Source organism: Hydra vulgaris, chromosome 11 (assembly GCF_038396675.1).
Source record: "Hydra vulgaris chromosome 11, alternate assembly HydraT2T_AEP".
NCBI classification, from domain to species: Eukaryota; Metazoa; Cnidaria; class Hydrozoa; order Anthoathecata; family Hydridae; genus Hydra; species Hydra vulgaris.
The window spans coordinates 10,188,039-10,200,000 of NC_088930.1; the positions used below are offsets into that span (position 1 = coordinate 10,188,039).

The 11,962-nt window shown below is 26.6% G+C and overlaps 1 protein-coding gene across 1 annotated transcript in view; it reads right to left on the reverse strand.

The window, feature by feature from the left end:
• Positions 1-11,962, reverse strand: part of LOC100213212 (telomere-associated protein RIF1) — a 63,630-nt gene that overhangs the window by 12,413 nt on the left and 39,255 nt on the right. Inside the window, exons 17-21 of the mRNA XM_065810042.1 lie at positions 9,271-9,356; positions 7,428-7,579; positions 7,022-7,126; positions 796-1,123; positions 421-627 (exon numbers count right to left, since the gene is read on the reverse strand). Coding sequence (XP_065666114.1) covers positions 421-627; positions 796-1,123; positions 7,022-7,126; positions 7,428-7,579; positions 9,271-9,356 — 878 coding nt within the window. The remainder of the gene's footprint in view (positions 1-420; positions 628-795; positions 1,124-7,021; positions 7,127-7,427; positions 7,580-9,270; positions 9,357-11,962) is intronic.

Genomic DNA, 11,962 nt, shown 5'->3' on the forward strand with positions numbered 1-11,962 from the left:
AGTATAAGTTTATATATTATACTTTATATATTAGGCAATTGACATAAAAATTAGGCAGAGAAAAAATTACATTTAAAAAATAGTAAAATAACCTTTTAATAGTTTTTTAAAAGATTTAAAAACCTTTGAAAAGATTTATTATTTTTTTTTTTTTAGGTGCCCCAAGAAGTCCTTACGGTCTTGTCACAGAGCACCGCGGAAGTGCATTAAATTGAAAGTTTTTAATTTAAAGTGCATTAAACTATTCATAAAAATATTTAGTAATTTAAGATTTAAACTAATTTTAAGGTGAATACAATTATTTCTTACTAGCTTTAAATAATTATAATAAAAAAGTACATTATTACTGAGTTGAGTATGAGTTTTGAACTTGTACTTTTTAGTAAGTTAATTGTAGCTAAATACTTAATAAAATATTACCCCCTTCTCTACTTTTTGTGACATCATATTTAGTAAAAAAACTATTGTATTTCCAAATGATTTTAGATTTCCAAGAGGGTTTTTTCTTCGTTTGTTTAACTTTGAAGGAGTTAAAGAAAGTATTGAGTCTGACCAATCTACATTTTCAAGTGAAACAAAACCTATATCTATCAGAGTATTTAAGGAGTTTGGATCAGTAAGAAGGCCCTAAAATAAAAGATATGCTATATTGTGATAAAAGAAATAGTGAAAAAAAAAGAAATAAAAAATAAAAAATTTAGGTGTTAGTGAAAGATGATAACTGAAAAAAAAAATTAAAACAAAAATTAAAAGTTTTTAACAAACAAACAAAGCAAAACAAACAAAAAGAATTACATTAGGTTGACCGGCGATATAATTACGAAGAACTGTAAAAAACTCATCCATGGCAAGATTTGATTCAACACCAGGAAGAAGGTTCACACTTCTAGAAAATGCTGTGTAAAGTTCAGTCCAAACTTTTAACAACTCTTTTTTGGTGCCATCATTAAGTTTGCTTAAACAAATATATTTTAGGGGAAAGACTAATGCGTCTAATAGTGTGCGAAATTCAAATTTCAGAGGGTCACCTTGATTTACATCACCTGTTCTACATACATACTCCACAAGCAAACAACTTATTGTACTCCACAGACGCCAACAAATATCATCAGACTTAAATTTTCTAAAGATAAAAATCTAACATTAAAAAAAACATTTCACAATATTTTTATTTTGGTGTGAAGTTAATAGCTGTAAATTAAAAGACAACTAAAATGAGATTTTGTAAAAACAAAATAAAACAATAAAATAGGAAAAAATAAACAAACAAAAAACAACAAGCAGGGTATGAAGTAATATAGAGAGAATAGAGCAAGAATATGAAAAATACCTTCATTAAGTAAGAGTTAATGAGTGAGTAAATGAGTTATTTACAAAAACAAATTCATTATTTTGTTAGCTGTTTAAAGGAAGAGTTCTTCGAGTCAACTACGCAATATGCACAGCATATTTTAAAGATTAAACTGACTAAATAAAACAAACAAATTATAATTAACTTTTTTTATTCAAAGAATTTTTTTTTATGACAGATATACACAGCTATAGCCAAATATAGACCACTACTGAACTCTACTGACCACTACTGAACTCTACTGACCACTACTGAACTCTACTGACCACTACTGAACTCTACTGACCACTACTGAACTCTACTGACCACTACTGAACTCTACTGACCACTACTGAACTCTACTGACCACTACTGAACTCTACTGACCACTACTGAACTCTACTGACCACTACTGAACTCTACTGACCACTACTGAACTCTACTGACCACTACTGAACTCTACTGACCACTACTGAACTCTACTGACCACTACTGAACTCTACTGACCACTACTGAACTCTACTGACCATTACTGAACTCTACTGACCATTACTGAACTCCTAACATGAATAAGTAGTCATTAGCTTTCTGTTAACTTCTAACTTAAATAGTGGTCATTTGCTTTGTTGGACCACGACTGAACTCCTAACTTAAATAGTGGCCATTTGCTTGGTTGGACCACTATTGAACTTCTAACTTAGATAGTTGCTTTGTTGGGAGTGAATTGGTTAAAAAAAAGAAGAAATTAATTTTAATTTGTTTCATGCTTTATCCAAATTCCTTGCTTTTTAGTTTTTTTCTTACATATTGTTTCCTGCTCAGGATGATATATTTGTGCCTTCTTGTTAGTGCCTACGCAACTCTTCTTGAGTAGCTGGTAGTAAGGGATGGTGTCCCTGTTACTGTTTTTAGTGTGCATTGTTGAGTCACATAAGGAGCCCTTTGTTACATCTCCAGGTTGATTAGCAGAAATAAGGCAACCACATACTTTACTGCTTGGGTACCATGGTACCATGCAATATTTATGATCAAGCCAAGTTCTGTAATAACTTAAAGCATGACAAAGTATCTAAAAATATTAAACATAAAAAATCACTACCAGCACCTAACTGTTTTAATCTCTTACCAACATTCGCATTTGAATGTTGGTAAGAGATTAAAACAGTTTGAATTTTTTACCTGTTAAATCTAACCTCTTGCAAAATTTACCAGACTTATTTGCTTTTTATGAGACTTTTTTTTTATGAATTTAGCTGTTTCATCTGAAGATCTCAGAATTGATTGCTATTATCTTTGATTTGCAAAGTCTCAAATATCCATATGCTTGTCATGGGATCATAATCAAGTTTTCCTTTAATTCCTCTCTAAAATCTGATGACCACAATCTTCTTGTTATCCCTGGTTAGCCAATAGTTAACAGCCTGATCTATTGTGTCCAAATCATTCTAAACTTATTTATCTTTTGAACATACTTACATTTTGTGGTCCAGACCACATTCCAGTCATAGTCTTACAAAAGTGTTATCCAGAACTATCTATATTACTTTCTAAACTATTTATTAAGTGGTTAACTGATTCCTGCTTTCCTTCCTAATAGAAAAAGGCATTGTGGTTCCAATTTTTAAAAACTCTGCTGAACACTCTGACCCCTGTAACCATCAACTAATCAATCTTAAATGTATTTTTATCAAGGATTTATTGATAAAATTTATACCTATCAATAAAATTTATATAAAAATTTTAAAAATAATCATTATTTTATAAAAAACATTGAGAAAAATTTTTTTTAATAAAAATGCATATTTTTACTTTGATGAAAATGTAATTTTTTAGGCAGCGAAATTTAAAATAATAATTTTTTATAACAAATACTTTATTTTATACTTAAAATTAAAAGTTCTTTATAAAATAAAAAAAAAGAACTTTATTTTTAATAATATTTTAAACATTTAAACATATATTTTATATATATATATATATATATATATATATATATATATATATATATATATATATATATATATATATATATATATATATATATATATATATATATATATATATATATATATATATATATATATATATATATAGAACCCTTAGATGTTGTCCGAAAGTTTTTTCCATATTTTGTTGACAAAAAGTAAAAATTAAAATGCAAGACCGGAATTTTTTTTTTTAATAATGATAGACTGCCTGCCCCAACCAAACCCTCAGTCGATGTAGCAGCACTCCCTTGCGGGTCAGGCTATTTGTCAGTCGATGTAGCAGCACTCCCTTGCGAGTCAGGCTATTTGTCAGTCGATGTAGCAGCACTCCCTTGCGAGTCAGGCTATTTGTCAGTCGATGTAGCAGCACTCCCTTGCGAGTCAGGCTATAAGATAGTCAATGTAGCAACACTCCGCGCATGATTTACAGTAAAAAAAATAAAAATAAAAACATTTTATTAAAAAAAATAAAAACATTTTATTAAAAAAAATAAAAATAAAAACATTGTTTATATTGTTAAAAACATTCAGAATGTTTTAAAAACATTCAGAATGTTTTTAAAAACATTCTGGTCAATTAAATTTGCGTTTTTGTGGTTTTTTTAAAAAACGATTAATTTGTAATTAAATTAATGGTTTTTACTTTCGTCCAACACGGAAATGTTGGACGAAAGTCAAAAGTAATTAAAAGTGACGTATGTGTTGGCGTAAGAATCATTTTTTTCCTTCCGCTCTTCCCAAAGCCAACAAACTATAGAACTATATGTTTATATGTATATATACATAATATATGTATATATATGTATATATATACATATATATATATATATATATATATATATATATATATATATATATATATAAATTAGTAAAAAACACTTAACTTTTTTCTTCAACTTGAAGTTTCACCATTGCTGGATCATCAGAAAGAGTTACTAAATCTCAAAAAAAATTCAATTTATAGAAAAAAATATTTTACAGGAAGTTATGAATTATTATAAAAAAAATTTAATTACTATATTTTATTGGTTAACGGGAAGTTACAGAAAGTAATTATTAAATAAATTTCTTTGGAATGGGGTTAGTTTAATTTGGTCATTTGTTTTTATAATTTTTTAAGAGATATTTATTTTTGTGCCTACATTTAAAAATTAATTCAGATTTTTTATTTAGTAAATTTTCCTGATTTAAATGAGTAATTATTTCAAATTTTTCTTGCAAACATGGCATACATTTTTGGAAATGTTATTATAGGCAGGAGCAGATTTTAGAATGGACCATTGTAAATTAAAATCTTTATTTTTTTTCTTTTAAATCCCAAATATATTTTGACAGCATAGCCTCTTTTGAATATTTTTTGTGTTTAAACGATTGTTTGTGGTTGGCATAACGTTGTTTATCAGGGTTATTTTGTGAGGAAACAATGCACTTGTAAATTACATTTTTCGAAAGGCATTTCCCATTTAGAGGGCAATTAATTTTTCGTTTACAATTACAATAATCAGTGTTTTTTTCTTTTATATGTTCATTTTTATTAATTAACGCGTAGTTGCGGCCTTTTATAATTCTTTCTAAATTTTTTGTACAACTATAACTTACTTTAATGGTATTTCTGTTAAAAATCTTATGTAATTTATTAGAGGGAGGAAAATGTTTGTCTACTAATTTTAGAAAAATTTTACCTATTTTTGTTGAAAAATTTTTGCTGTACGGGGGTTGAACCAAATTATGTTTCTATTTCTATTACACTTTTTTGCAATTTCCTTTTCAAATTTTAGCTCGAAATTTTGAAAGCCACTATTTTTAAGGGCATCTTCATAAACGCGTTTAGAGGAGTTAAAAATATTTTCATTAGAAGAGTTTTGGTTTAGCCTATTGTTAATTGAAATTGGAATTTGTTTTAGAATTTGAGGGGGATGGTTCGAATTCACATTAATATACAATAATTCGTCATTAGGCTTTTTGTAGGGCTTATAGGAACTTTCTGAGAGGTTAAATGTGACATCAAGAAAATTCACTATTTTTAAATTTATGTTTATTTCAATTTGGAAGCCAATGTTTTTAAAAACTTTAATAATATCTTTTTTAATTTTATTGAGTCGTGGCCCTGATTTTTTATGCATTATTATTAAACCGTCGTCGCGATAAAGACCTAATTGATTAATTAGGATTATTTTAGCTAGGGTATTTAAAATATATAAACCTACAAACTCACAAATTTTTGCTCCGTCGTAACTTCCCATTGTTACATCAAAGCAATCGTGCGTGGTTTTTTTCTTCCACGTTTCCTTATTAAAATAGAGTAAAGTTTTTCTGCAGTGCTTAATTATACGGATAGTGTCCTCAGTAATTTCTAAATGGGATTTTCCAAATTCTATTGTTTTATTTAAAATTTCTGCTGTAATTGAGGGGTAAAAATCAATAATATCAAATTGTATAAATGCGCATTGATTATATTGTTAATTTTAGAAAACCAATCTATAACATCAGTAGTATTTTTCCACTGATGTAAACCTATTTTTTTCTGAATAGAGTTATTAATTTTGTCTAGTTTTACTTTCGCTGGTGCAACTGATTCAATTCTCGCATCTAAATTAATTTTTTTGGCAAAGTTTTGAGGTTCTAAATTAATGGCGTTTTCCAAGTATTTTGGTGCTTTTGTAAAATTATTAGAAATATTATCGCGCAGTATTTTTTGATGTGTTTCTGGGGTAATTTGGTAAATGTTGCTTGTTTTGTCAGCAAAAACTAAAATATTAGGGTTCAATTTTATATTAATAATGTTTAGTTTTAACTGTTTTTGGAATTTATTATTTATGTTTTGAAATTTTATAGTTTCAATTAAGTGTAATAAATCATTTTCAAAATTTTCCAGGTCAGAAATAAATGGTGGGGCGTTTTTTGTTTTGAATCCATAATTTTCATTCTGTTTTTTTTTCAATTAAAGGGTTTTTGTTTTTTTCAGATTCTAAGAAAAAATGGGCTTTCCAACGAATTTTTTTAATAAAGTGTTCTACTTTGTCTATTAAAGAAATAGTATAACTTTTTTTGTCTGGGATCGGAATATAATATATTTGGGATTTAAAAGAAAAAAAGAAAAATTTTAATTTACAATGGTCTATTCTAAAATCTGCCCCCGCCTATAATAACATTTCCAAAAAATGTATGCCATGTTTGAAAAATTTGAAATAATTACTCATTTAAATCAGGAAAATTTATTAAATAAAAAATCTGAATTAATTTCTAAATGTAGGCACGAAAATAAATACCTCTTAAAAAATTATAAAAACAAATGACCAAATTAAACTATCCCCATTCCAAAGAAATTTATTTAATAATTACTTTCTGTAACTTCCCGTTAACCAATAAAATATATTAATTAAAATTCTTTTTATAATAATTCATAACTTCCTATAAAATATTTTTTTCTATAAATTGAATTTTTTTTGAGATTTAGTAACTCTTCCTGATGATCCAGCAATGGTGAAACTTCAAGTTGAAGAAAAAAGTTAGATAAGTGTTTTTTACTAATTTATTATTGCTCTGTTCTTTAGGAACATTGAGCAGTCTTTTTGTAAAATACACTAACATAATTTACATATATATACATACATACATACATACATACATATATATATAATATAAATATATAACAAAATATAAAAGTAATACATAATTAAATAGAAATATAAAAACAATATACTTTGCCGCATGTACAAGCATTGTAAAAACAAACTGAGAAGATTGTAACTGATTGCTCACTCCTTTAAATAGCACCGTGATCATTCGTTCAAACAAAATAAAATACCTATTAATAAAATTTATATAAAAAAAGTTATATTCCATAATTAATGTATTAACTACGTTAAAAAAAACCATTACATATTAAGTAACCATGAGGGGAGAGTTAAAAAAAAGTGTGACAACACTTAATACAGATATTGAATTTCTAGTTTATAATTTAAAAGTATAGTTTATTTTTATATTTGCTATAATCAGAAACTTTCATAAAAAGTTGTAACTTCACTCTCCTTTAATAAAGTAGATTTAAAAAACATAACAAATATTGTGTTAAAATAAAAAAAACAAAAACAAATAAATAAAACAACCTTTCTTGCTCTAAGCCACCATTTTCAAATATTTTTTTATGTAATAACATCTTAATTATGAACAAGGAAGTCAGCCCTGCATCATTGAATGAAAATTGAAATTCTGGATTCCTCAAAAGTAAAGTTGCTTCTGGAATGACCAGCAGCGTTTTCTGAAATAAAAAAACTGAAAATTATTTAAATATCGTTTTTGAGGTGTCTCCATGAGCTTATTAGTCCATCCATGCGCATCATTTTTCTTGCACTCAATGTCACCATATTCCAACTGCTTTGTTAGTTAACATAAGTCATGTGCTCAATGTATCAACATGTTATAAGTTCATGAGTTAAAGTGCATAAGTATCAAACTCTTTATATTCAATGGGTGGATGTCGGCTTCTAAATGGCTGTAGTAACGACCTGATTTGTATTTTGAATATAGAAAAATGTTATTTGTTGTTTATATAAAATTGTTTTAGAGATTTTGTGAGTAGTTGACTCACATATAAACGCGCATGTAGGAATGAGTGAACACGCATATAAGAATGAATGAATATGCATGTGGGAATAAATAAACATGCATATAAGAATGAATAACCCTGTAATACAAATCTGTGTTTATTCTGAACATCTGTTTATTTTTTTATTTTTTTTCCATTACCTATCCCTTTTTATATATTCTTGCAAAAGAAATGTTTCATATTTCTCTTTGGGCTTTGATTGGTCAGTCTAGTGTATCTAAAATTTTCCATTAAGAGTCTGAGTTCATCACTACTATTACATGCACAGTGTCTAAACTATCATTATTATTTTTTTACTATATGCTTTACTATAGTGTCTTTGTTTTGTTCTGAACATCTGTTCAAAATATATTTTTTTAATTTTTTTATTCTTTCTTTTTTTATTTTTTTTATTCCTAACTTTTTCCTTATTTCACATGGACTTTACTGCTCAGTCTAGTCCTTTGATGCATGCTTTTGCAATTTTTTTAAAAAACTACACTTTTTTTCTAAAAAAATTTTATATTATCTCAGATGTACAGAAGAAAAAGCAGTTACTAAAATCATACAAGAAGCCAATATCAAGATTTTTAAAAGAGCTACAAAGCTTCAAATAACTGATCTAGGGTTTAAATGCTGCAGACCCGTGAAGAAACCTAAACTTACTCCAGCAATGAAATCAAATTGTCTCACTTGAGCTAAATAACACCTACCCATGTCATTTGTTTATTGCATCAGTGATAAAGAAATTTTATAAGTTTTCATATTAATATCTTTAATTTTTTTCAGGTGTGTCTCTAAGATAAATCTTGAATTATCAATGGATAAATCATCTATTTTTAGACACAGGAAAGCAGAAAAATATAACCTAGGTCGTATTTGCAAGCATATATAACCCAGAACAAGTTTACAATTTTTTCAAGTGTAACTAATAACTTGGCCACCCACTGTATAAAAATCATTTACTTTTTTCATAACATCAAGTTATCAAATTGTATAAAACAAATCACTAGAACTACAAAATTACAGTAAAACATGCTAATAAGTGTGCCGTAAGACTACAGTTACAATAAAGTATAAATATAATTACAGCTACATTCAATGTGCATCTCTGATGTCATCATCATCACTGATGACATAAAACTAGTTATAATTAGTAATAAATTATATATATTATAATTATATAGTAAATATAAAACAAGATAATATAAAAAACTTTTTTTTCTTCCTATAACATACCAATCTAAAATACTTATAAATTTGATATATTATTACTTACAAAAAATTAAATCAAAAACCAAATTGATAAAAAATTACTAATATCAGATAGTTTATCTTTAACTCAAAAAAAATTTAAGACTAACCATATAAAATGTTACATTGCTTGTACTTTGTTCCCAGACCTTTTTTAACCCGAAAATTAGTTCTTTCCAAATTGATTTGTAATGCTCTGTAATTTTAAAAATAAAAATATCAGCCAAAAAAAAAAGAAAAACTCAATCAACTTTTTTTGTAGACAAATGTTTATAAAAGGGCAGAACAAAAAACAAAAACAAAAAAGAGAGCTTTAACTCTGGTTCTCACCCACACTCCCCTAAAGTGATTTAGGGGAGCCATTTACGGCTTTTGTAAAAGTATATTTTTTTCGTAACCCATAACCACTTTTTTTTTTTTTTGCTCTAACTCATATATATATATATGAAACTGTTAAGCACTATATTATTGCGTATTAATCTTTATATTATGTAATGAGTTATATATTTCATATACTTATTATAATTTTTAAATAAATTATATAAATTTGGCTCAATTAGAGCAAAATAAAAAAACATAATGCATAATTAAATGCTCTGCTAAAAAAAATTGTAATTATATAAACACATTTATTGCGGAATCTTTTTTGTTGTTGTAATAATTTTGTAACTTATTTAGCTTTTCGTTAATCAATTTTTTAATTGAATAACTTAGGTTTTTAGAGAATAAATTAAGTTTTTAGTAAATAAATAAATAGGTAGAGTGAAAATTCAAAGAAAACACTTGTCTAACAAAATTTCTAATGGTGTGATAAATGATGCTTGTTATGTATATATTCTTGTAGAACTTTACAAACGTGTGTAATGAGTAAAAAAAACAATTTTTTTTTTAATGAATAAAAAAATGGCTCTCGCAAAAACTGAAACCTCTCGTTAAAAAGGGTTTAGAGGAGCAGCTCACATGGCTCGCCATGTTCCCTTTAGACAAGCTTTTCTCTGCTCTTGCACTCATTTACAACCGACGAGGCCTGTATATATATATATATATATATATATATGTATATATATATATATATATATATATATATATATATATATATATATACATATATACATATATATATACATATATATATACATATATATATATACATATATATATACATATATATATACATATATATATACATACATATATACATACATGCATACTGATTTAAAGAAATTTAAATTCTGGTGCAAACTACATCATATAATAAAGACAAAGACCAAGTTTAAGAATGACTTTTGTGAATTTTATCATTATAAATGCAAATAAAAAGATTACTTAATAATAACACAGGTCAACAAAAAAAAAATTTTTTTCTGGTGCCGAGCAAACAATTTGTTTTTTGTATAGCATTTCTCATTTTGATTTCAAATATGTAACTTTTTTTACCATCAGGTCAAGTTGTAAAGATATTTAGGTTCAAATCTTAAGTATTTAGGGTAAAGTCCCTAATATTGTCGAAAAAAAAGTTATTCAAAAGTATGTCAACCTGGGTCTCAAAAGAAGCGTATTTTCATAGAGATTTTAGAAAACATAAATATTTTTCCTTAAAATTTATTGACAAAAAAATTATGTGAAAAAATGCTTAAGACTCTTAAAAAAAAGTCAACAGAATGTTATTCACCAAAAATACACAAAATACTTATTTTTATTACAAATGAATAACATTTTTAAAATCTCTATGAAAATACGCTTCTTTTGAGACCCAGGTTGACATACTTTTGAATAACTTTTTTTTCGACAATATTAGGGACTTTACCCTAAATACTTAAGATTTGAACCTAAATATCTTTACAACTTGACCTGATGGTAAAAAAAGAGTTGCATATTTGAAATCAAAATGAGAAATGCTATAAAAAAAAACAAATTGTTTGCTCGGCACCAGAAAAAAAAAAATTTTTTGTTGACCTGTGTAATATAAAGTTATAATAAAATCAGTAAAAAAATTTTTTTCATATTAAAATGTAGAAGATTTTTTTTCCTTAAATTCCTTGGTGTGAAATACTGTGTAATAAGACTGTTTTTCATTTGTAATAATTGAAGACCTTAGTGCTAAAAGTACTTAAGTCACAAAATACTCATTCTGAGATAAACGAGTTCAAATATTCAAAATAACCTTGAAATCAGGCAAGACATACATTTCTAATAACCGCTATATCTTTACATTATTATAATGAATAAACCTGCTTATTTTAAAATCTTAAACCCTCATCTTTTAAAAGATATGTGTAATTTATTTTTAGGACTTAAGTACTTTTTATCCTATTACTAGACTAAGGTACTTTTTTCACCAAAAAGAAACACTGAACTGATGTAATTTTTCAACATATATTATTACTATAAAGAAATAAGTCTATTTTATGTCTTCAATGTCACTCGTGTCTTCAACTATATCTATACCATGAATATTACTATAAAAAGTAACTCCTTCTGGAAGATTGACATGTGTTAAAAGTTCACAAATATAATAAAACTTGGCGGTTTTGACAGGCAAAAAATTTACACATGCTCTATTAGGTTTGAGTGAAATGAGAGTTAAAAGTTTTTTACCACATTTGAAAGTTTTTATGACATCAGAACATGTTTCTGTCATTGAAATTCGACTTAGTGGTACTTTGCCTTATTCAAATTTTTCTCCTCTGAACTCACTAATTCCAGTTACTGGTTTTATCAAGGGATCATAAGCTCTTTTAAAGTCAAGTACTTTGACACAAGTTACTTTAACTGGGGTTCCATCTCCAACCATGATGTCTG